General features: G+C 38.2%; 2 protein-coding genes across 19 annotated transcripts in view; one reads left to right on the forward strand and one right to left on the reverse strand.

The window, feature by feature from the left end:
- Positions 1-512: 512 nt before the first annotated feature.
- myct1b (myc target 1b) lies at positions 513-4,400 on the reverse strand. The gene is made up of 2 exons (XM_032548219.1): positions 4,086-4,400; positions 513-3,210 (listed from the first exon to the last, which is right to left on the reverse strand). The coding sequence occupies exons 1-2, from the start codon at positions 4,138-4,140 to the stop codon at positions 2,711-2,713; spliced, it is 555 nt and encodes a 184-aa protein (XP_032404110.1). The 5' UTR covers positions 4,141-4,400; the 3' UTR covers positions 513-2,710.
- A 3,341-nt stretch (positions 4,401-7,741) lies between these two features.
- Positions 7,742-26,636, forward strand: part of syne1b (spectrin repeat containing, nuclear envelope 1b) — a 105,928-nt gene continuing 87,033 nt past the window's right edge. For 7 of the 18 annotated variants that reach the window (XM_032547531.1, XM_032547538.1, XM_032547544.1 and 4 more), the window contains exons 1-17: positions 12,876-13,353; positions 14,995-15,056; positions 18,218-18,313; positions 19,350-19,433; positions 20,986-21,006; positions 21,583-21,675; positions 22,311-22,489; positions 22,620-22,816; positions 23,416-23,525; positions 24,031-24,081; positions 24,242-24,274; positions 24,566-24,673; positions 24,755-24,892; positions 25,829-25,993; positions 26,078-26,190; positions 26,273-26,441; positions 26,526-26,622. In XM_032547531.1, the coding sequence (XP_032403422.1) occupies positions 13,278-13,353; positions 14,995-15,056; positions 18,218-18,313; positions 19,350-19,433; positions 20,986-21,006; positions 21,583-21,675; positions 22,311-22,489; positions 22,620-22,816; positions 23,416-23,525; positions 24,031-24,081; positions 24,242-24,274; positions 24,566-24,673; positions 24,755-24,892; positions 25,829-25,993; positions 26,078-26,190; positions 26,273-26,441; positions 26,526-26,622 (1,792 nt within the window). In that variant the 5' untranslated portion in view covers positions 12,876-13,277. Of the gene's footprint in view, positions 8,030-12,872; positions 13,354-14,994; positions 15,057-18,217; positions 18,314-19,349; positions 19,434-20,985; positions 21,007-21,582; positions 21,676-22,310; positions 22,490-22,619; positions 22,817-23,415; positions 23,526-24,030; positions 24,082-24,241; positions 24,275-24,565; positions 24,674-24,754; positions 24,893-25,828; positions 25,994-26,077; positions 26,191-26,272; positions 26,442-26,525; positions 26,623-26,636 lie in introns of those variants that run through there. The other 11 variants (XM_032547535.1, XM_032547549.1, XM_032547537.1 and 8 more) reach the window with 9 other exon arrangements.

Here is a 26,636-nt window from a genome sequence, read left to right on the forward strand (position 1 = left end):
AGCCAAAAAAAAAACAACCCAAAAAACAAAAACACTTTTGGCAAAAATGACTTAGGCCATTATTTTAGGAAAGTGATCATATATTTATTTAGCTCCAGCCTGACTTGAGGCTTCTGCTAATGACCAATATAAAAGGTCAAGGGTAGATTTGATTGTATATTTCTATATATTCAAGTTGGGATTCAGGGATGTTGCACAGTGGCCTAGATTGTCAAAATCTATAACATTAAGGCTATTTTACCAAAGAAGAGGGTTGAGCAACATAACTTACGACCTGGGTAGCTCAACAAGGGATGAATGATCCGTCCATTGCTTCTCTCCAATGATCATTGGACAGGGTAAACACTGTACAGGACACCAGTCCATCTCAGTGACACACATGACAGACAATCATACGTGCACACATTCACATCTAGACAGAAAAAGTCTTGTTATGCAAATATTGATATTTCCTCAAAGAGAAAAAAGAAACTAAACCATTTTAGTCACTATGAAAACAACTGATAGCGCCATTGTTAAGATTCATATTTTTATTTCATCAAAGACATTGGAGCACTGGAACTCCTCAGGGTCTAAACACAGTTTATTCATAACTGTACTGCAAAACATATGGAGACCACGCTCATGAAATACTTAATAAAGTGACTGTCTGCTGTAAGATAAGGAAATATAATACACAACATAACGCCTTCACCATCAGAAGGCCGAAGACCAGCCTTTTTAAAAAATTCTAGTAAGACTATTAAACGAGTGCTGTGTAAAAAGGACACACATTGAATATAAATCTAACAATCAGATCATTAATAGTATTTATTCATCGTTCTTACAATATGTCAGTTACTTCTGACTCCACCCACCAACAAATTACAGATGGGTGTCACTCAGATCACTCTCCTACAAACACTGGGGCCTCTTGTAGAAGGATGCCATGTATGAATAAGAGTAAGCATAACTTCTGGGTTGTTCGGTGTAATAAAACCCCCCCAACAATCAAACATATGTGCTTGATGAGATTTAGGTGCTACGATATTTCAGGAAGTGATGCAAACGATCGTATCACGTATGGTAGTCACTGACTTGCAAAAGCTATGTGGAAATACTTTAAAGGAAAGGGACCGTCAGTGGAGGTAGGTTGAAGATACAGCTTTTGACAGCAACATGATAATATTTCTTAACTTGCCTTGAATGACATCTAAACGCCTAAAGCTCACAAAAAAGAGTGTAATTTATGCATTTATTCTGCCAAACACTTTAAAAACTGAATTGTCTTCCATGGTTTGCAGTGGCTCATAGAGTTTACTTCCCACCAGAAGGGTTAGAACCCAGATGTTCCAATCCATCTTTGGAAGAAATATTCCTTACTTTTGCAGTTTCACTGTCCCAACAGACCTGTAACATTTATAAACCATTCTTCAACTATTTATTTCTATATAGAACTTATATAGATTGAAAAATTTGCATGCAAATATGATTTTTTTTTTTTAATCATCGTTAATATTTTGTGCATTAATTCTTCCACAAAATGTTAGTGTGTTATTTTTGGGTTGATAAAAGAAATGGAAATTTTCAGGATTGCCAAGGAAAAAATAGAACAGTTATTTGAAGACAATAAAATTATAACATGTTGTGATGTGAAAAATTAGGTTAAATATAAGTCAGCTATTATACTTTTCACATAATGTGACATTCATTCTGCTCAATTCAACTAAAAACCAAGAAATCTGTGACAAGAAAAAGAAAAACTAAACAAAAACAGTTTCAAAATGTTCATAGGCAAATAAATCATATTTGTTTCAAGCACACTTAATTTAATGTAACTTCTAAATTTTTTTAATGGTATATAACTATGATTACTTATAGTAAATCTGATTAAACTGATAAAGACCGTAGCTCTTATCCGTTAGGGGAAACAGTAAGGTTGTTTTCCCACATTTTTTTCTATAAAGCCACAATTATGGTGCGTTCACAGCAAGTGCGTTTTGAGCATCAGGCACGTCTGGTTTGCATTCAAAGTCTATGTGGAGGCGCGTCGAGGGCCGATTTGAACCTTTTGGAGCGTTTGAGGCGCGTCCGACGCTCCACATAGACTTTGAACGTAAACCAGACGCGCCTGATGCTCAAAACACGTTTGGTGTGAACGTACCATAAGTTATTAATAACTAGGTAAAAAATATGGGATTATAGTGAATTTGCAAAAGCTGCTTGTTTTTTCGTATTGAATTTAATACAAAGGAAAATGAACATTTCACTGTAGGAAAAGTAGGAACGCGTGCTCGTTGTTCAACATGTGACAACAATCTACATTCTCCTGGTTAGCCTAAAATTTCCCAGTGGGGGCTAAAAGCTGAAATTTGATGAAAAATAGGTTCAACAAAGTACATGGTGAACAGTTATGCATCCTAGCTTTTGCAGCTTTTGGGGATTTTTTTCTTCTACCAGTTTTTTTTAGTTGAATTGTACACAATAAATGTCACATTTCACATTGAAAACTGTTTTAAAATGATTTATCATGGTCTCATTTTTTTCATAATTAAAAGCTGACATTTTAACCAAGGTGACTTTCGAGAGCCACTGTAACACTTTTTCATAAAAGAAAAATCAAACTAAATGTACAGTTATTACAAAAACATTGCGACTGTAGTCTGTTTTAACAGGCTGTGGATGCTTCACAAAAAAAGCAGATTCAGTTCTCGTTGTCATACCAACAGCTTTAAGTGCAAGTCTCCTGGAAGGCATGGATGACACTGTCATATGCAGGAGGTGGAGTGTGTGAGGGAAGGAAACCTTTAAGCCCGTTGCCGCCCAGCCAGAAGGAATTCCTCTTGCTTGGTACGAGGGAGGCTGAATCAGAAGAGTCCATGGCCACTGTGTCCTCTGACATGGTTACCCGTGTATCATCTCCCATGTCCAGGCTGGGCCTGCTCTTTTTGGGCAGCGGCCGAAAGGTGGACGTCTCTGCGCCGGGTTTACTCCCCAAGGGGCCCACCGGCTCTAGAGAGGGCTGCCTATAAACACTCAGGAAAGTGCTTCGGTAAAGGCCAAACTGGCTGCCCGTGGGGTCACGTCGCGAACTGCCAGATTTCTTCTTGGAGCGCCTTGTGATCCTGGCCGTAGCCCGGCGTCTTGATGCCCAGGTCAACAAAACGTAGATCAAAGCTCCCAGCAGCAGGCCCACGAGAATAGACAAACAGAAGGCTAGAATCATATCACCTGGATGAAGACAAAGCAGTACGCAGAGTCATTCGAAGGAGGCAAAGACAGATGAAATGGAAATGTTTGGTGGAGTGGGTGGACAGATGCATTGTGTTGCTCTGCAAATGAGGGAAATTATTCCCCCAGATGGTGATTTCAACAACACACTAAACCCTCGGCCACAACGAACAATAGGAAGACAAGTGTTACCAGAATGGTCTATGCCAAGCAATTTTTTTTCTTCTGTGATGTATTGACTTATTGTTGCACATACTGCTGTAAATGGACACTTTTACATAAGCTCTTACATCATGCCCGGTGTGTGGGTTCACAGGCTATGTGCTGCGGTTCTACCCTGCTGAAGAACAAGCAGACGAAGCTGAAACAAATCTCTGGATATTATTATTATTAGGTTTCATGTTCTTTTTGAAATGCGGACGTACTGCAAATGATAATTGGTTGGTTTTTGTTGCATTTTTAAAACAAAGAAACTGAATGGCACAGGGAAACAGATTCAAAGATTAAAATATAATTTTTTTTATTTTTATTTATTCTTCAAACAAAAATACTTTAGGTTGTAACTAACATGAATAAAAACCTTTTGAAATGAACCTGAAGACAATAAGGAAAATATTCACTGTAACTAAAGCAGATTGAGAAATTTCAATACACAAAAGAAACCTGCTGCAGTATACTAATCATTGTTTAAACTAACTTCAACAGATTATCGTTCTTTTCCGAAATTGCATTTAATTTTGTGAAACTACAATTGCTCCCTATACATTTTACACACATCTCTGTCTATGCTCTTTGCATATAAGTAGCTTCTGCAGCAACAACTACGAAAGTCCTTTAAAGAAATCTTTGCAACCAAAAAGTTAAGATCCACTTACCAACATTAAATGATTTTAATATTTCCAAAAATGCATTTGTTTCATTTAGTGCCATTTTCCCACCATGAGCTAGTTCTTGAGCTCCACACGGACTCACACACGTACAGAAACAGAGCTTTGTTTTTTCCCCCAAGACAGGCTTTTCAATCCCAACAGCTTTTGGTGTGGCGGAAACCTTGCTGTCATGCTTCCTTCCCCTCTCCGGCTTTAAATTTAGTAAACGCGCTGCTTATCTGCGTGGGACATAACACTGGGAAGCAGTGTTACTTCCTTTTGCATCATTTCCTTACGATCAATACCTCATAACAAAACTCCTGTTAGTATTGCTTTCATAAAAGTAGAGTTACATGTCTTCTGCTATGATCACACAACACAGGATGCACCCGGTCCATGAAAAAAATGGTTGGCTAAGCCAAAATACACAACATCCAACCAAAAACACAGCTCTCTTGCTCATGTACAACACCTTGGAAATAATTCAAATTATTCAAGTTTCCTGACAACAATCAGTACAAGGAGACGCATAAAACTCTGCCAAACCAATCCAGTGTCTTTAGAGTATCAGGCTCAGGTCTCTGTGGGGATTTCCTTCCATTGTTGCAGTGTTCCCACTTTTGCTCCAAGACTGAGAACATTGCAAAACTTCTACAGTTGAGTAGTTGCTGCTAAAACCTCTGCAGCTTCTTTTCTGTAAAGAATTTAATTTGAATCAATGCTATATTTTTTCCTTCAGTAAGTCTGAAGAAAGGTCTTTGTCACAATGACTACACATTTTTCCTCGGGCTCGGGATTTAACCGTGAAATCTTGATGTTGATACAGGCAGGTTACAGGAGTTGTCCAGCAGGTGGCAGTCAAGTCTTTACAATGAAACTGCAACTGTCGGTGTAGGACCTGAAATGACCTTTATGGGCTCCTTAAAATTAATGAAAGATATTGAATTTCTATTGACTTATGTTGTAGAAACAGACAGATGAGTTTGTGTGTGTTATTTAATTAAAATGGGGGAAATCAAACAATTTGCCACACAATTTCCAAATGGGCTCATCTTTTTTCCCCACCAGTCTTCTTTAATATTTTCAGGACAAATCACTTTAGCTATATTTAAACAGCCTCTGTGGTGATCTTTTTTTTTTATTGCCCTGATGTCTCTTTTTTTCAATTCCATAAATGTAGTCAAAGATGGAATGTAAGTTACCAAGAAATAAACTTTGGAGTTAATATTCAACATATGAATGACAGTCTGGAGAAGTGGATGTGATGTTGGCAGTTTACTAAACTCATTCAAATCTCACTTGGTATAGCCTCACTATTTTTGTGGTATTTGGCCATTTTTGTTGCTTGTGTATCTTTTTCTAACATATTTTTCCTTTCTCTCAACTTTCCCTTTATATATTTGCATGAACACTCTGTAAATAGCCAGCTTCTATAGTAATGATCTTTTCCGGCAAAGCCTGGGCAGTCAGTTTTCCTTCAACTTTGTTGGCCATAACTTGAGCTAACAAAAATAACACTGGACGTATGTTTTCCATCAGACATAAGCAATACTAGTGAAAATTAACTGAACTAAACATTTAAAAATATCTCACATTGTGTGCAAAGAATCTATATGAGTTCAAGTTTCTGAATTGAATTTCTTAATAGATATACAGTACAGACCAAACGTTTGGACACACCTTTTAATTCAATGAGTTTCCTTTATTTTCATGACTATTGACATTGTAGATTCACACCGAAGGCATCAAAACTATGAATAACACATGTGGAAATATGCACTAAACAAAAAAGTGTAAAACAACTGAAAATACCCCTTATATTCTAGTTTCTTCAAAGTAGCAACCTTTTGCTGTGATTACTGCTTTGCACACACTCTGCATTTTCTTGATGAGCTTCAAGAGGTAGTCACCTGAAATGGTTTTCACTTCATAGGTTTGCCCTGTCAGGTTAATAAGTGGGATTTCTTGCCTTATAAATAGTCATGAAGATAAAGAAAACCCATTTTAATTAGAAGATGTGTCCAAACTTTTGGTCTGTACTATATATATATATATTTTTTTTTGCCGATACAATAATTTGCCCTGAGATGCACTCGTAAAGCTTGTGTGTAAAGCCGCTGTACTATAATACTGTACCTCACATATCCGACTCCTCCCTCCCTCTGCCAGCATCATGCCGCTCAGTTTCTTGTGGTTTCCAGCTCGTAGGCCGCTGCCGAGCTGAAGCACGCCACCAAGTTTCATTTCCAGGGTTACCATGGGCAACCGGGCAACACAGACACGCACGGGTACTTCCTCAGGGGAGTTCACCACGCTGTGCGCTGCGACAGGCGGTAAGACAACGTGCAACTCCGTGTCCGTCTCGTACATTACTCTGCTTGTTATTCTTAATACGTTGGTGTTAGTGTTTTGTCGGGCGTCTGAGTTTATTTGCGAGCGCTTTCATGGTAATTGTCACTGTTTATCTGGTGTTTTTTAGCAACTTCCTCCGTTACTTAACGGGCGTCAGTGAACGCCGCGCCTCCATCGTACAAATACCTCAGCAGGTGTCTAACTTTGCTAGCTAAATGTTGCTGTGGTACAGCACACCTTAGCACTGATGTCACATAGCGGGTTAAGTTAAAGCTAGTGCCAGGATAGTTTACAGACCGTTTAATGGGGATAATATAAAATTTTTCACGGTTTTTGGTTTTCCTTAAACTATCTCAATATGTCAGCCATAATTAAAATGCAACTTGTACCCCCTCTTCGTAACAGTAGACTGTACTGTATAATTAGCTACTTCCCTATTAATGTATAGCGAATAATTCACTTTTGTGCATTTTGCAGCTGTATGCCTAAATTTAGCCATATGTGTGACTTCCTGTTAGTTTCTTCTCGCAATGCAGTGTATGTCCACATGTCCATTTGAGCAAATTGGCTGATCACAAGTCTGTTATATTAGGACTCCCTTTTTGGGTAATACGGTAAAGCCTCACATACTATCGCTTTTCTTTGTCCACAGCATAAATCAGCCAATTGCACAATTGTGTATATTTCTACAAAAAGCACAGGTGTAGATAATAACATTAATTGCGACCTTGTTTGGAGTCTAGACAGAGCTACTATTAGTTATCTTTTTAAAATATATTGTAGATTTTGTTTTATTGTTGTGTCCCACTTTTTATAAATATGTAGATTGCAAGAGTTAGTATATAATATTAATATTATTATAACTTTAAAATCAGCAGGTCATAATTTAATTAGATAATTTAAAATTAAATTATCTAATTAATTTAATTAGATAATAGGACATCAGACCAATAATAGGTGCTCAAAAGTTGTTTTAAACGGACAAACAAGAGTTGTTGTGAGGTACATTTTAACTTACTGAACATGACTAATTCATCAGCAGGCAAAATAATTGTTGCTTTTCTGTTGTGAAACAAAACATGTGATGTAATAAAACCATTTCAGTTTACTCAGACTTATACTTTGAGGATTTCTGGACCACGCCTACTCTTAGACTAATAACTTAAAGGTCATGCAAACAAATACTTTGATTAGTTTAGGAAAAAAACCTCTGTCTTTAAGCAAAACTGCAGTTCTAAACAGTGTTTAAAATATACGCTAACAGGTGCAGAAACTCTTTAAACAGCCTTTTTTAAAAAAATCTTTTACAGTACTTGCATGGAAGAAGTGCCTCTATTGGACAATAAGCCTGCTTGTACCTGCATGAAACCTGAGATTCAATTGGACCTGCTCCTGCAGAGAAAGTAGACAGAGAGGCAGACAGAGAGAGAGAAGGAGGGGCGGAGGGGATGTCCCACTCGGGACAGCTGTGAAGTATCTCTTGCTCTCGGCATCAGTGACCCACCTTGTGAGACAACTGCAACGAGTCGACATGGCGTCTCCAAGGCACTATGGTCGGTCGTCTGTGGACATAGCCAATGTGATGCAGAAGCTGCAGGGTAAGTGACACTCTTTGGCTTTGCCGGCATGCGAACCAAACCTCCTTTCCTCCTGCACTACTGCACAGTAATATTGTGCTGATTCAAGGCTTGGCTCTGTGCCCGACTGAAGTTCGCCAACATTTGCAAGGCAGGAGGCTCTCGCACACATGCACACATACACACCACCTGATGGACAAACTCAGACTCCTTTGTGCTAGATTGACTTTTAACTCATTATTACTGAAATTTTTAAAAAAAAAGTACTGTCCTTGAACACGTCGGGCCATAGAGCATATTATAGGGTCGCATATTTGTATAATTTGATTCAATCTGAACATCTCTTTTTATTTTTTACACCAGCTAATCTTATTTGAAACAGTAAGAACATTCCTGTAACATCCTGTGACTAAACTTCATAAGGTCAAGCTGCATTGTTTATTGTTTCAGGTTTGAAAAGTAAGATCTAATTTAACGAAACAGTTTTAATCCAGTGTGGTGAAACTCTCGATCTCATCGAAGCATGATTTGCTGAGATCAACCTAATTTTAGGTATTTTTGTATCATTTAGTCATTAGCGCTTTAAGAATTTCCTGTTTAAGTTGATTAGTGATGATATGCTCTGTGGTTTGACATTCACAGAATTCACTGATAAAGCACTGAGCTAAACTTGATACCATTTGTGCCCTTGGCAAGCAAAAATGATGGGCAGCCTGAAAATATGAGCTCTTATGCTTAAGTGTATGGGTACTTTTGAGTATGTAGGATACCTGGAAATATCTGTGTGTGAGGCGTGGTGGCGTGTTACCAAAACTGCTGCTTGAAACATTTTCCTGTGGTTGTGCCAGTTTTACCCGGTTTCTGCTGTAGAGAGAGGTAGTACTTCCTGTGTGTTTATCACTAAGGTGATTAATAAATATCCTTTTTTTTATATATCTGAATGACCTTTTTTAAATAAAGAGTGGGAATGACACGGTGTAAGTTTGCACAACTGTGCTTCAAGTCAGTAGGTGGAATTGAGTTTCAAGAAGCAGTTGGAAGGAGTTTTTGTGGCAGCAGCTTTAGGTGGACTGTTGATGTCAAGCAGCAGGGCTTTTCTCTGGTAATCAAACACAGTTTCCTGTCATTAAAAGCATCCTACAGAGGTTTACTGTGGACCCGCTTTGGCTTCAGCAACAACGCATGAATTATAGACTTGAGCAAAGTCTATAATGTTGTGAATCACTTTAATTAGTAGCACACATTTTGTGTTTATGTAGATTTGTGCAGAGGCTTCATAAAGTTGTGAATATGCCTCCTCCTTTAAAGCAATGACTCATGTTTTTGCTGGTTTCACGCTCACCCTGTTTGCTATTAGGAGCATATGGTGATGGACTGGCAGGTAGTTGCTCTGCTTTGGTACACCAGAAGCGTGGCTGCTGCCAGGCTTGTCTTTTGCAGTAGGTTCTTGTGGGTTTCACAAATGTGTCAGACAGGAAATGTGGAAACAGTTAGCAAATGATTTGACATATTTAATTACCCCCGGCTCCTCCAGGAATCAGATTTCAGAGCTGGTCATAGCGGTTTTAGTGCACTTTCTTTGATTTAAAAGAATTATGTGACACATAATATATACCTTACAAAAGTATTCTAAAGAGAAAACAGTGCATAAATGTAGGGTGGAAATAAAATCATCTGTGTTTTTCAGGGGGTTTTTTTGTTTTGCCATTAATTTGTATTCCTCCCCCTTAACTCTGACTCCCTGAAATAAACCTAGAACAATCAGTTGTATTCAGACGTAACCTAAATAGTAAACAGAGTCTACCAGTGTGTAATATAATTGCAAGATAAACACAGCTGTTCTCTAAAGGTCTCAGGTGCTAAGTGAAGCATACCACACATATACAGATGTTCACATACTCACACACAAACAAGAAACATAAACGGATCCAGCGGATGCATTTTATAGGAATCCACCTACTAACCATATAAGCGTTTTATGTCCTTAGTAACTTCTCAGTTCAAATATTAATGAACAAACTGCATCATGAAGATCAAAAACACATGTTGGTCAAGGATAACGTTGTGGAGCGGTTTGAAGCTGGATTAGATTATTAAACGATATAAAAATCCAGCTGAATCCTGTTCAATAAATCATCTAAAGATGTAGAATGACTCTACAAGCCATGTGGAATAATGTGTTTTGTTCAGATGAGACCAAAATCGATTTGAAATACAAATTAATTTACAAATTAAATGATCCACACTATATATAATCTCTTCTTCAGTTGCTGTATCTTTCAATAGCTGGTTATAAATCCTGTGTGTCGGGTTTTTCAGAAAGGACCGGGTGTTCAGCTGTTGAATCATTTCTTATCCTGCTCGGTTCATGGCCTGTCAGAGCTGAACTAAAGCTGTTCTTCACTAAGTGGAATAACATAATGAGTGGGCTTTTATAAGACTCCCAGGTGACCATCTCAGGTCAATGAAACCATGCACCTACTGCACAGTATTGCTAAAGGTATCATCTTCCTAAGATCACCTTAAGTACTTGATTACCTTTGTGAGTTCCTGATGGTCTGGTGGTTGGAGGTGATGTTTGTTGCTCAGCTTGTTCTCTTCAAATTGATCCTTATCATCTCTTTATTCATTAAATTATGACTGCATGAATTATTGACGGTATGCATTTTACCAGTCATAGAAACAGAAAATACTAACTAAGGAATAATGTCATGAAGTTACTTATTAGATGATGCTACTAATGTAAGAGGGGTGGGTGTTAAAATAAGTTTAAACTTCTACCCTTGAACTCTTTTGAATGTGTAAATATTCATTACTGTTCTTCTTTTGCTTGCTCTTGATATAAATTCAATTTCTTCACATATAACTTTTATTTATTCTTTTCTTACACTACACTCAATGAAGTCAAACTCAAATTAGTTGCCAAAAATATAATTACTTAGGAGCTGCTCCACATAAAGGTATCAGAACATTTCAACCTCAATAAGTTCTTAATTTTCCCTCAGAATTAACTATTTAACTAAACTAAAGTCCAGGACTTCGGGTCAATATGGGCCCATTTTGCAGCTGAAATCTAGATAAATGTTTTTTTCTGTTATTGCTTTCAAATTAGCTTTTTATTTAGCTATAATTCCTCTATTTTGTGTTTTCCGGGGTAACACTTTAGCAAGATTTGAGATTAATTGCTCTGTCACATTTGCGATCTTGCTTACATGTTTACATTTTGAGATAGTACTCCTAATTTGAAGTTTATCTAATTTAAAAGAAAATCCTGGTGGTGTAACTGTAGTTTGAAACACGAGTTGTGGTAGTTGCTCTGGCCAGAACACCTTCTTCTGCATGTTTGTTGTCCCCTAAGTGACAAACCGCATTTTTTATATTTATTATTTCAACAATGGCTTTATTGTTGACTTTCTTCCAAAAGGTCAAATTTATGGAGTGCACAACTTGTGTTTCTCTCACAGGAAAATCTCACAAGTCACAGCAAAGAACTGCTGTGTGGCAGGTGAAACAAGGTGCAGGAGATAATTACGTTTTTCGTGCAGCCTGCTCCCCCTATTGATGACAACTATTATGGTCCTGCAGGGTCTGTTTGTTTGGAAAATAAAAAAATAACATATGTGTGCTTCCCTCAGTCTCCCCAAATAACAGGATCCAACATATCTCACTTGAGTTATTCTGTAATAGTTGATCATTTTTTATTCTCTCTGGATATCTAGGTTTTAATAGACAAGAAACGCAATAAAAAATTTTTAACATTAAGTGGCACAAAGGATGAACTTTTGTAAATGATTTAATTAAAGTTATTTTGAGCATCTGAACTCTACCTGAATCAATCAAATCAATACAATTTTATTTATATAGCACCTTTCAGCAACAAGGCATTTCAACGTGCTTTACATCATAAAAACACAAAAAGGTAAAAGTTATAGAACACACAGTCAGCCGTGATTACACATCAGATTATTGATTAATGTTTCATGATTATATTTCAAAAGCAACTCTAAACAGCTGGGTTTTGAAGTTTGCTCCAGATTTGTGGTGCACAGGAGCAGAAATAAAAAACTGTCCAGTAAGATTTTCTCGTAGCTACAAACAGCTTCCTGCATATGAAAGAGGAAGTAGCTTTTCTGGGACTGGACTTGTATAAACCAGCATTAATAGAACCTCAGGGTTATTTTTAACATGCAAGAAAAGCCTTTGAATGCACAGTGGGACCTGAAAGAATAGGCATTTTCTGCACAAAATATTGTAATTATTTAGTTCATTCATTATTGTGCATGGGTTCTATTCAGAGCAGTAGAGCGGTACTGTTCAGAGCTGAGAAGGTTCTGCTTGCTGTTGCAAAAACAATGGATGTGCTTTTGAGCTTTCACATGACGCTTTGCAAAGGGAATCCCTGTGTGGGTGTGTCCTGTTTTTTCGTCACAATGGCGTGGGCTCGGAGCGGGGGAGAGCAGGTGGTACATGTCATTCAGCAGCCTCAGAATTAATTATTAAAATGACTTGCACCAGGACCTGCCTCATGCAGCAGCCTTTGTTCTGTCTCCCAAATCTATAGGACTCTCGAGACTTCATTTAACTTGAACTAATTGAGAGCAAGTCAGGTCATTGTTGATTTTAAAACGATGCTGCTACGTCAGTAAATGTTTCAGTCATAGAGGATTAGATATGTCTTTTAGGCAAATATGGCTAACACACACACAGAAGCACCCCCCACACACACAAACTAAGCTTAAAATCGGGATAATGCAGCCGTGACTGTGACATCACACCCTCCTCACTCACTGATTGGTTGAGCCAGCCTCCTAGCTGAGCCCTCTCCAGCCTCAGATGGTATGATGATACAGCGAGGCAGTGCAGCTAGGGCTGTGCACATCCACACAGCCATGGCTCCTCTGGATGGGAACAACACAGGAAGAAGGAAGGATGGGATTGTAGATCACCCAACCTATTAGAGTTTCTGCTTTGCCATCTGTGTGTGTGTGCGTGGGCGTGTGTGTGTGCATGTCTGACAGTGTGTGAGAGGGTGAGGGAGGAGGGGACATTTTTATCACAGCCTCCAGCAGCTCTCTCGCTTTCACCGGGGAAACCAGGCAGCCAGATCTGTTTTGCTTCCTTCTGGATAAAAAGGGGGTGAAAGGACAGCTGTGGTTTTTTTTCTGTCACGTTTTGTCCACTGTGGATCTGATGTTTCTTGCTGACACACGTATATGCACCGTGGAACTCATGAGACGCAAAGGACGAGAGCCGGAGAGTGGGGTGTAGAATGGCTCACTATAAGGATGTTTCTGTCAGAAAGACTTCTTTAAATCTGGTGACAGGATTTTTTCAGTATTTGCGTGGTAAGTAGCACGGCAACAAGCCGGACGTTTGATCTTTTAAGCAAATAAGGACATTAAATATGCTAATGGTTTGTAGGTGTATGAACTTTATGCTCAAACACAATATTATGTGTGTGCTGCCTCTTTTTCTTATTTTTTATTTTTGTGCGTGAGTGTGTGTAAGTATGTGCGTGTCAGTATGTGTGTGATATGCTTCACTGGGCATCCCCGGTGCATCAGTGATGAAGCATTAGCCTGTAGGTCAATGATGTCTTTGCTCCCTGTATAGTGTTCGCATCGCTTCCTTAAACACGTGATCACTGTCTATATGTTTCTGGGGTGGATGTTTAAAAATGGCCACTCCAAGCAGTGCAGCACTAGCCAGCCGGCATGCACGACACAGTCCTCAACGTGGCAACAGCACCACAAAAGCACAGAAATGTGCTTCTTTGTTATAAATGATGCATAATGCATGAGGCGTTGTGATTGAATGTATTAAAAGACCACAGACAGGCTGGAGGTGACCTGAACAATCACATGTTGGTTCTGAGCACCGAGGGTGAAGGGTTTGAAAGAAATTTTCTCTTGGCTCCTTTTTAGAGCACTTGTCAGTAGCATCTGTTGTATCGTCACTGACAAGTTTTTGTAAATCATAATTTTAAACTTTGCTAGTTATACTTGTACCATGTATGGTGCGGTACTACTCTAATGCAGCTGGAGAGCTAAGAGAAGTCATACTTGAACAGGGAAATTTAAATGAAATAATATTAACTATCTTTAAAGATTACACATTACAGTTTTGTACAGGTGTTGCATTTACCTTTTGTATCATATGTTTTGGGTATCCATACAGTGGCTGAAAGAAGTATTCACACTCCTGAAAGGTTTCCACATTTTTTTGTCCTAAAACACTGACATCACTATATTTCATTGGGAGTTTGTGATAAACCAACAGAAGTGGTGCATAACTGGTGAAGTGAAAATAAAATGTAACATGGTTTCAACATTATTGAATCAACTAAAATCTTTCAAGTGCGCCTTACATTTATTCAGCCCTCCTAGCGGAGAACGGAGACTGCACACCCCTCTGAACACATCATGTTAAAACATGGTGGTAGCAGAATCATGCTTCATTTCCCCAGCATGGACAAGTTAAGTTAGACAAAGTCAATAGAAAGATGTATTGAACTAGATACCAGATAGTCCTGAAAGAAACCTTGTTAAAGGCTGCGGAAAACGTGAGACTGGAGTGGTGATTTATCATCTTGACAATACAACCAGAACTACAAGGTAGTGAAGATCAGCAGCATCAAACTCCTGTCTCCTCTGGCCAGTGTCTTTTAGATGAGTCTCTGCTTCAAAACACATAAATGTAACCATTAGCTTTTTATCAGGCATCTTGATGGCATAGTGAAAAATATAAGGTTAATATCATATCATGTCTTATTTGTCATTATATGGAAAATATTGACCAAGATAAGAATTATGATTTATCTGGATAATAAATTATGTTTACTTTTTATTTTTTGCAAAAACTGACAGTGCAGTTTGATTTATTAGTCTCTTTAGTTGAACTTTTTTGCTTTATTGACACATCCAAAAGTCATTCCTAGTCAGTCGTGTTGGAATAAGTATTTGAACTTGATGTTTGTTACTTTCCAGATGAGCAAGAAGCGGTGCAGAAGAGAACCTTCACAAAATGGATCAATTCCCATTTAGCAAAGGTGAGTGTGAACTGCTTCCCATTGCACACACTATTGCAGCTGTTACTTATCTGAAGTTGAAAGCGATGTACATTTCAGAAATTCAACAAAAGTCAACTTACACAGTAATATTACTTGGTACCTGTGCTCCTTCACCCCATCCTGATTAGAAAGCAGGTCAATGTTTGATGTGACGCATTGTCATACTTATAAACAATCTCTTTCATAAGTGGTATTTTTGGTTTTTGACCTATAACACTTGTTAAAATAATTGGAGACAATAGATTTGTCTGAAGCAAAAATGACTTTAACACTAAGTACAATCCCTCTGGTTATTCACTTAAGTGCAAATAGCAGCATCGTTTGCCCCTAATTCCTTAACTCTTTAAATCAAATCAGGTTTAATGGAAGCCAATGTGTTGGTAAGCAAAGTTTGGTGAGGAGGGAACATTTACCCAAGACAATGTTCCTTTTCTGTGACAAGAACTACTGAAGGATTTTGGCATGACGACACAAAGACCATTTGTTCAGATTTCAAGATTCTCACAAGGGGGATTTAAAGTGACAAGAGCCTGCATAGATTTAGTGGAGTGTGTTTGCGTGGACATGTGGGGTATTTAGTGGAATAACTCAGAGTGTTGTGTGCTGTATCTATCTGTATTGGAGTTCTCCTGCTGTGTGTGTGTGGGTAGGTGTTTGCTGTACTGTTTTGGTATTCATGCTTATTGTGTGTGCCTGCGTGTGTGTGGGCGTGTGCGTGTGTGTGTTTGTGGCGAGCATTGGCAGGGACAATAACGTGGTGTGCAGATGGAGAACAAGAGGGTGAGGACAGTTCCCTGTAGGCAGTCGTCTGCTTCTGAGTTTCATGCTTCTAAATTAACAGGCACTCAGTTCACAACAATAACACATGCTCACATGTTGTATTAGAACACATTTTGTCTCAAAAGGAATAAAATCTGAATTCGATTACATGCAGCTTTGTGCTACGGAAGTTTAAACTACAAATACTGGGAAATCTCCTGGTGAATTTAGTCCTTTGAAATCATTATCTGGTAGGTTGGAGATCTGGCAGAGAGATTTGGTTTAGTTAGGCTGTTTGTTGGGCCTGATCAGCCCACAATAGTTTAAGCTTGGTTTCACAACTTTAGAAGAATCTGAGTTATGTGGTGGGCCAGCACTGGGACACTCTGCTAGTTCATTATTCATGCCCAGCTCACCAACTGCGCATACTAATAAGGATAATGTAATAAAAGCCTATTAATGAGCAGTGTTAGAGTTAATAATAAATTCATGTTAATAGTTTCAGATAAAACTGAGATTTCTGTATACAGGTGCTAAATGCTTTTTTTTGTAGCAAAACGTACATTATCTGATTTGTCACTTCCTACGGCTGTCACATTTTCCTTTCAGCCTTTGTGTTCACTTCCTCTGATTTTCTACAACCAAGCATCTTTCCTGGAGAGTTTTTCCAAAGTTGGGAGTTTCATGTGACTGAGAAAATTAAGTTTCCAGGGTGGGGATTATTTTCAGCTGACTGCTTTTGTGCAGATACGGTGCATCGTATTCATAGATTCTGAACTTATTCATTCTTTCCAACATTACAACTGCAAGCTTTTTTTTTTTTGTGATGAACCAACAAAAATTGATTCGAAATCAAAGGAAACCACATGGTTCTGAAAATTGTGATGGACAGTTGTATTTAGTCCTCATAGCAGAAAACATGCCACACAGAAAATGTCTTCCTCATGTGAAACATGGTAGTGGCAGCATGATGCTTAGAATTAGTTAGTTTTGCATGAAGTTTAATATTGAAAAAAAATGTTTTGGAAAAGTGTTTCTTCTGCCTAAATGTGTTGTTCTGTATTTATATGTAATAAACATTTATATTTTAGACTTTAAAACACCAGAATTTGCACACAACTTTATATTTTTTCTGTTTGATGACATTTTAAAATATAAAATCAGGTGTTATGATCAATTTCTCAGTATGTTAGCAGTCTTTCTACCACATACTTTTTTATTCTTGAGTAACTTTTTAGAAAGTTACTTTTTGCTTTTACTTGAGTGAAAATATGTTAAAGCAGTGGTTCTCTTACTTGACCTCAGTCTTTGGCTACTCTACCCATCTCTGCCTATGTTGCATCTTTTGCACAGTAGAAAGAGCAAAGAGTCAGGGAGCAGACATTAGACCAGAGGCCAGCAGCAGGGACTGTGATGCAGGGTCTTTTCAGGTACGGAGAGTTTAGATCTAGCTAAGAAGAATAGATCTGTTGCAGGACAGGGTTTTTACAGATATTTCATAATTCTCACTCACACCCTGAAATACGTTTTGCCTGTATAGCTGGCACAGTCAGGATACTGTTTCCTTTGCAGACAGTTTACTTCTCACACATCATTGGCTGATTATCATTTAAAGTGGTATCCCAGTAAATACAAATTGTTGCCGTTTTCCATATTTTTGTTCTTTTTTAAATCCTAAAGGAAATGAATAGTTTTGCAAAGTGACTGTATTTAGTGGGAACACATAATAACAATCAGCTACGTGGTTTGACTTCTGTAGCGCTGTTTCTGTAAATACTTTAGCAGGGCGCTGTGTGTGTAGATCTTACTTCAAAACGTAATTGTCTCGAGAAAAAGACAATTTGTTGTGAAGGACTTCAGACTGCTTTGCCCCAAATAGGCAGCCAATTGCAATTCCACCATGCAGTATGCTGAGTTGGGAAATGACCTGGATAATGTGCCAAAAAAAGTATTCCCACCAGCACTTTTGCTTCTTAATTAAACTTTGGCTTTGGAGATTAAACATGTATTTTGTCTGAGACAATAGATTATAGTGTCATTTAATCTCTTTGAGGCTGTGTGACACTGTAAATGTGTAAATAAGATATCAGGAGACTGTGTCCTGTTGGGGTTAAATGAGCGCCCTAGCCTGAGGACTGGGCATCGCGCCACTGCTGTGGAAAAAGCACCATCTTTTCAGCTGCAGGGAGGCTCAGTGGTTGCTGCTAACAAGTCTGTTTCTCACCAACAGCATTTGTTTCCTCCTCATCCCTGGTAATGGACTAGAATACTAATGTTGTTGTTTTTTTATCACAGTGTGGACTCTAAAGCATACAAGCATTTCTTTTCAGCTCTTAACAGTTATAAACTGTCATGTTTTGCTTTCTTTTTTTCTATACCAGCATAAACCGCCACTAGAGGTAAGCGATCTTTTTGAGGACATTAAGGATGGGGTGAAGCTCTTGGCGCTGCTGGAGGTCCTGTCTGGCCAACGACTGGTAAACAAGAGTTTATTTGTCTTGTGTGGAATTTAATCAAAAGTTGACCATTTCTTGAAAATATTTACTTTTTTATTTTATTGGGATAGACCGCCAATCCTAGTTATAATGAAAGTTTTGTGTGCAAATCAAGGTCATTGCATGGTCTTTCTGGTCATCGACAGATTTTTCTAAGCATCTGAAACTTTTAATTATGATGGCTCTTACTAGACCTAAATGTATGCAACAATTCAGTTTAAGGATTGTCTTGAAGAACAAAGTTATCTATTTTGGAATCACTTTGAAGAATTTTTTTCTGATCTTCTCTGCTGTGAGAAGCACTTACCACATGTTTTTTGATCTTACTGTTCATCTGTCTGACTGAAGAAACACACATCCTTAAACACTCAAGGCACACTAAAAGTTTGACACAATTTTTTTCATTGTCCAAACCTCATTGTTATCTGTAAAATGATAAGATGTCTTCGGGGGTTTTCATACTTCTATTTTTTTGCATTGTTGTTTGATTCTCCAAAACTGGGCTTCTGTAAACAGAAGTTAGAAACACTACGCCTATCTTTTTGGAAAACAGCACAATTGTGGCTTGACATATTAACTCACAATAAAACTCTTCCCTTCTCACACCTGGCATAGGTTCTACCAAAACTTGGATGTGTTATATTTAGGTATTTTAACATGAAGGTCTCCTGGAACTAACTTACTTTCTGCAAAACTAAATCCAATTTTTGGAAAAAGATTAACTGTGATTCTCAACTATTTGTTCCTCGCAATGATTCATTCTCACAAGTTATTTTATGTAAAAATAGATTTGCTAAAATCCCCAGACCAATCCCATAAGCATTTTATGCCTACTAAATAAAATCCAAAATTAGCTCCACTTAAGTTATTATCTCTCAGACATGATCTAAAAAAAGCAAAATTAAGCTTTCTCTATGGCATGTGTATTTGAATCTTATGACCAAAACACACTGAACTTAACAACGAAGCTTCCTTGGTTTGCTTATTAATTTCTCATTTCTGTCCTCTTTGTCTTCAGCCCCGTGAGCAAGGCCGCCAGCTGAAAAGGATACACTGGGTTTCCAACATCGGCACTGCACTCAAATTCCTCGAAGGCAGAAAGGTTAGCATGAAATTATGGTGCTTAATGTTTTATCGGTATTTCTGAAAGACAATAAAAGCTTTTAACCACGAAAGATGCAAGAAGAAAACTGAACTGTGAATGGGAAATAAAAACAGCCTAATTAAGCTCTTGAAGCATATTTTTTTAAATTTATTTTTTAAACTAAAAATGAAAGTGTGGTCATTCATTTTGACTGAATTCATTACCGTCTTTGCATTTACTTATCTTTGTAACTGAAGACTAATTAGAGTAATTCTAGCACATCTAATAAATTCAGCTCATAATTTTTATTCATGTGTGTTTTGGGTTTATCCAATACCTAGATAGTTTAAAAATCACTGTAGATTTTAAACCAGTATTGACTCAGGACTTCAACACATTTGACCCACAATATGTTGGGGTCAAAAATTGTGACCCCAACCTAATTAACTTTATTAATTATTTTTGATAATTAAAGATCCAGATAAAGTTAATTATCTGAATTAACTTTCAGATATTTCACACTCAGATAATTCAACTGTGAATTATCTGAAAGTTGAAACACATTTATTGTTGATTAGCATTTAAATTAAAGTAATTTGTAGTACTATGCCTACTTTTCTTTGTCAGGTTTTTATAAGGCAACAGTAAAATGTGAAAAAACAAACTCTGGTCATAGTAGTATATTGAATAAAAACATTTTAAGTGTAAAAACACATAAACATTTATTCAGAATGCTTCTACTAATGCTTCATATCCATAGCAAAACACTAATGTCCATATCTTGTGTGGTCATGGCTAACTAAAGATGCACCAATAAGAATTTGTTAGCAGTTAGTGGCTAACATTACTTAGACAGTAGTTTCTGGATGCATTTTCTTGAAAATATAAATCCCTTTAACACTTAGGTTTCAGAAAAGCTTGAAATGCTCCCAAATCCATCATGTTTATTAATAGGTAGAAGTTGAAAGCTCCAAAGGGTTTACTTCATTAAGCCTTCCTATTATCCGTTGACTCACCCCCTCTCACTGACTTGCAGGTTTAATGAATTGCAGTCTCAAGATATAATAGAACATAAAGGTTCCTTTTAAACAGTCTGCTAAATATTTTATTCTTCCTCTTTTAACATTTCACTTAAATGGAAAATAGCTCTTTCTGGCTATTTCCCCCAGAAACGTGTAAAATAGTTACAGAAAGTTGGACAAGTGCAGAGAATGATAAAAGCAGCAGTTGGCAATTTCACTGTCAATGCCTTGGTTAAAAAGTTTTTCTACTGTTCTGTTGTTGACGTGTTAAAATAACACACAACTGCATATCTCACTACCAAAAAAAACATGTACGCATTTAGATGAATGATTGAAAGGCTCACTGGAAAGCATGACGTTTAGTTGCATATTTGTTAGTGAGCATATAGTGTCTCTTTCTGTAAAACATTCACTTTGTTCATAGAGGCATGACAGGACTTCTTCATTACATAACCCGTCGCTAAATCTCCTGCCCTACTTTCCGACGGGTTCCCTGAGGACTGAAACTTATATTGTTGTGATCTCTTTCTCATCACGTTTGCTTTCAGTCTGTGTACCGAGGATCACCGGTCAGTTGCTGTTGAACACCTTGTGCTGTCACACGCAATGCTTTCATGAAGTGCATGATGTATATTTTGCCAAACTTGGGAGAGAGCTACCAGTATTTCTGATAGTCTGCATTTTTATGCATTTTGAGTAGAACCTGACTGATGTGTGCTCTGTGCTGCAGTTTAGCTGCTCGAGTGTAGAAACTTAAATCCAGCAAGTTGCCGCAGCTCTGCAAAGCAATGTTTGCAATCACAGTAGTGCATCTGCTTTTCTGTCAACTTATTTGTTTTTATCTGGTTGTCTTCTCTCTCATGCTTCTGCCTCTTACAATGATACTACTTATCTGCATCAAAGGCTTGACTTTGATGACTTTCATTGTTGTTTTTGGTCTGAATGAAAACCAAGGAAAATTATGTGTGAGACACTTTTTCCTTGGTCTCACACCAAAGTTTCTCTCTCTCTCTCTAAAAGAGAGAGAGAGACCAAGGAGAAACCCAAAGTTTCTCTCTCTCTCTCTCAGAGAGAGAGAGAAACTTTGGGTTTCTCTCTCTAAAAATAAATGATGGTGTTGACATTTTTTCTTTATTTGGTTTTAGATTAAACTTGTCAACATCCATGCCACGGACATTGCCGATGGGAGGCCATCCATCGTCCTCGGGTTGATATGGACCATCATCCTCTACTTTCAGGTAACTCCATATCAAGATGACCCAAACAAGACTAATTAAAAGAATCTGTCAGAAATGTCCAAATGGTTGCAATCTTAAAGCATGACAGGATTTACTGTCAAGATCTTATAATACAGAGCATCCACAGCAGGAGATGCTCAAGTCCTTTTCAATTTTTCAGTTAATTGCACAGTGTGTGCCAGTCCTCAAACCTTTTGCGCCAAGAAGTGAGTGCTAGGTTTTCCAACTACCACCATACTGACATGCATTTTAAAACAACCCAACTTTTAAGAAAAAAAAATAATTTTTCATTGGCACTACACCAAGGCTGTCAAACTCATTTTCATTTTTCAAATCACAAATCTTCTCAAAGGGCCGGTTGTGCCAGAATATATTTATAAAAACCATTCCAACTGTTAAAAAAAGGAACAAAGAGCTGCCTCTCTATTTGATGACTTATATTAAATAACATTGAACTTCTTTGGCAGTATACAAAAGGCATCCCACCAACTGTACTTGTACCACAACTTGAGACTCATTGGCTCTAAGACCTTTGCACGCAGCTAACTTTACCTGAAGCAGATATCAGCAGTCATTACTGACATTTTTCCCCGCTTATATTCTTTTATTTTGTTTTTGTTTTGTTTCTCAACCAGATTGAGGAGTTAACCAGCAACCTGCCAGCTCTACAGGCGTTATCCAACAGCAACTCGTCTGTGGACAGTACAGCCAGCTGTGAAACAGGAAGCCCTCCCATGAAGAGGAGGGTCAATAACAAATTTCAGGGCAATGCTAAGAAGGCTCTGCTCAGATGGGTGCAGTGCACAGCCGCCAAGTATGTCATACTTTTGAGGTTTCCAATTTAAAGTGCAAATGTTAATCCAGTTAATTTACCAAAAAGCTCTATGCTTATTCGTGTTTTAAAAGTCCTGCAAACCGGAGCGGCTCACCGTTGTGTTTTTCAGGGATTTTGGAATTGAGGTGAAGGACTTTGGGCCCAGCTGGCGTAGCGGCGTCGCTTTTCAAGCGGTAGTTCACGCCATCAGGCCCGATCTGGTGGATATGGAAGTGGTGCGGCGGAGGAACAACAGGGAGAATTTAGAGGAAGCTTTTGCTCTTGCAGAAAACGAGCTAGGCATTCCTCGCCTGCTGGATCCTGAAGGTCTCCTTGTTTCTGTTTGTCTTGTCTTTGTTTTTGCTTTTGCCTTAAAGGTTTTTAGTGTTGCTAACTATTCTAAACAGGTAACACTGGTCAACAGTTTTTTTTTCAGATATGACAGAAGTACACATAATATGAAATTCTGTCGAACAGATTTACATTAGCGTTCTTGATACTAAGAAGGCCAATGTCACCTTTCAGAGGATTAAAATTCAGTTTTCCCATCGCACAGACTGTGAGTGAAGAGAAGTAAAGCAGCCTGCAGTGACTCTGCAGTCCTAGCTTCACTTACAGACACGACTGAAGATGCTTTAAAACACACAGAGCTGCATAAGAATGGATGTGGCTACACGAGCTTGGCTCTGATTTGTAGTGTCAGGCCATCAGTGTGGATAAAAGTAGACATGTATAATTAGCTGACAGCCTCAGCAGATTTAATCTCTTGAGAGAATGTCTTTTGTTCAGTTGGTACCAGATGTAAAAGCTTTGTTGCGTATTGTCCCTGCTTCTGCGCTTCAATTTTATTGAAGGCTTGAATTTTCTTCTGCTGTTCCAAGATTTATTAAAGCAGCGATTAAGATCATGTTTGTGTTGCTCTGCAGATGTGGATGTCGACAAGCCAGATGAAAAGTCCATCATGACTTATGTGGCTCAGTTTCTCAAGCATTACCCAAACCCCCAACACTCCGAGGGTGACGGACAGCAGGATGAGGTACTTTGTTCAAGTTTACCATTTTCTCAATCCAAGTCATGCAGTAGAAAGCACATTTTTTATTTCAGGACATGAAGTAATATTTACTCCATGTCTCCTGTCAATAAACCTAAAACTCCTGTGCTTTTAGAATATGTATGGACAAAGAAAAAGACCCTCTGGAGAGGCTATGCACTAAAATCTGCTTTATTTGCTGCTTAGTTCTTTAAGTACTGTAAAAATTCAAATTGTCATTTGATAGAATACAGCTTTGATCTACTATTACAGGGATTAGAAATGCACTGATCAGAAATCTGTAGCAGATGTAGCATCTCTGACCTTTCCTAAAGCAAGCTTGCTAGAATATGTTCAGACTTCCCGGTCCGATTCTGGTCACCATTTGATTTCTCCGTGCGCCTCTAATAGAAATCAATGCATGAACACAGCTGAGTTTTTATGCTTTATTTTGTATCATCACAGACTTATTTGGGTTTTTTCCCCATTCACTTTTCTTTTGTACATCAAGCTGCTTCTTGGCTCTATTCCAACTTTTGCATTGTCAGTGTCAGTACTTCAGGTGAGGGTTCAGGTCAGAGTACTGCATGCTTTCTGTTCGGCGTGTGTGTTCCCTCATCTCATTTTTCCATTCACTCTCCTTCTGTTTCCTTGCTGTTCTTATGCCTTTTTGATGTGTTTTCATTTCTCTGTGATGCTTGCTTTGATGCTTTCCTGGAAAGTTTGTTCCTCAAGATATAGAGCAAATGCTTGAGGTATGTTCAAATAAATGCTTGAGTTTTCTACTATACCGTATGTTTAAATACCATACTTATATCAATCTCTGCTTTTTCTACTTCTGTTTCTAAAATTAACTGTTTCTCTTAATACAGATTTTGCTTCTGTGTGCAGGGCTGTTAATTTTAATGCAGACCTTTTAACCTTATCTTTACATTTCTGTCTTAAAATGTCATTTAAGTGTCCCAGTGGCATGTTAATTAAGGGAAAAACTGGTTTTGGATTAAGTTTGAGCTTAAACTGAGCAGCTAATCATTTGATTGTGGCAGAGGGAAGAGAGGAAGATGCTTAGAGATCTGAAGGTGTTTTTGGATCAGCTGGAGAGAGATTTGCTGCGTGCCCAGGCTACAGAAGGAAGCCTCACTGACAAATACCAGGTGAGTTTGATTAGGAAGAAAACACTACCTGTTTTGAAAAAGAAAAGGTTGTTGCAATAATCGTGTCTCTGTGTTTTGCAGGCATTCAAAAACTTTCATGTGCAGTATGAAATGAAGAAAAAGCAAACGGATCAGCTGCTCCAACCTGTTCACAAGGAAGGCAAACTGTCAGTGGACCAAGCTCTGGTCAAACAGGCCTGGGACCGCTTGTCTGCCCGGGTAATTATAGTGCATTCTTCATAGCAAGATTTATAGGATATAGAGTGGTAAAGTTATGCTGACTAATAAAATGTTTTTATTGATGATGAATTATTAGAAATTTTGTCAGATTTTGGTTAAATATGTTTTCCCCAACTTTATTTATATTTTTCTTTAAGGCCCAAACTTCAGTAGTTTAGCTTAAATCCATATTTATTCCCATATGTTCCTGCTCATTTATGTGAATTCCCATTAATTTAAAACAATGGCTAATTCATTATTACTATTTAAAAAAAAAAAAAAAACATTGAAGGAATCCCGTGGGTTAGTACAGGCTAGAATTGAACATTTTGACTTGTCTACTTGCAATTTTGGCATAACTACACCTAGACTGCAAAACTGCTCTGAGGAAAAAACATGACAGATTCACAAAACTGATTAGTTGGAAGTCATGACTTTTTCAGCAGTTCCACAGCAAATGCAGTGACATCATAGACGAGAAAAACGCTATAGAAAATAGAGAAAACATGAATAGACTGAAAAACATAACCCAAAAAGAATATAGAGATAACTATCCAGCACCGGGAGAAAAAACATTTACGTTTCAAAAGTGGATTTTGCATGATATGTCCCCTTTAAAGCAGGCTGAAGTATTTATTATTTTCTTCAATTAAAAGAAATCTCTTTGTTTCCTCACTTCCAGTGAAGTTCAGTGTCGTGCCGAGGGGGTGAATGATAATGTGTTTATTGTGGGGTGGCAGTGTGGGAACAGAGAGTGTTTTGTTCACTAGATACTCCACTTCTTTGGGCATCAACAGCTTGTTTAGAGTGGAATAATCTGCTGTTGCAGCGCGGTTGCTTGTGAACATACAGGAGCTCTGTGTTTAGAACAGCTTCTTCCACTGTCGAATCTTTTTTTTTTGTGAGGATCTTTCTTTCACTGGGTGTCATTTGCAGCTGTTGGACTGGCACATTCATCTGGACAAATCTCTGCCCGGGCCGCTGGGAGTGATCGGAGCCTGGCTTCACAGAGCGGAGATGGCTCTGAGAGAGGACATCCCCCTCCAACATGTTCATGAAGAAACTGCCAACGTTCTGCACAGGAAACTGGAGCAGCATAAGGTAAAGTGTCTGCATACCCATCGATGTTGGCATTTTTAATTAGATAAACGTTAGTGAGACTATAATTGTGTTTTTGTGTTGCAGGAAGTATTGAAAAGCCTGGAATCCCACAGACAGACTTTTATGCAGATCCACAAGGACAGATCAGTCAATGGGGTGCCAGTGCCGCCCGAGCAGCTCCAGGACATGGCAGAAAGGTGTGGCGGTGTTTCTTTTTCTCTGTAGTCATGTAATTGTCACAGCAAATGACATGGTCTTTGATGTTTCTTTAATATTTAGGTTCAACTTTGTGTCAACTTCATCACACTCTCACTTGATAAAACTGGAATTCTGGGAAATAAAGTACAGACTGATGGCATTTCTGGTGTTGGCGGAGGCTAAGCTCAAGTCCTGGATTATAAAATATGGCCGACGGGACTCAGTCGAACTCCTGCTACAGAGCTACCTTGTAAGTTTACATTATTTACATTGGATGTGTGCTGTTAGAGTGAATCAGTTTATGTAACAAATCGTTTTCCTGTTTCTGTTGTAGAGTTTTGTTGAAGGCCACAGGTTTTTTGACCAGTATGAGATCATCTTCACAGCCCTGAAACAAGCTGCAGAGGTTTATGTGAAGTCTGACAGTTCAAGTGAGATTCTAATT

The sequence above is a fragment of the Xiphophorus hellerii genome, chromosome 19 (assembly GCF_003331165.1).
Source record: "Xiphophorus hellerii strain 12219 chromosome 19, Xiphophorus_hellerii-4.1, whole genome shotgun sequence".
NCBI classification, from domain to species: Eukaryota; Metazoa; Chordata; class Actinopteri; order Cyprinodontiformes; family Poeciliidae; genus Xiphophorus; species Xiphophorus hellerii.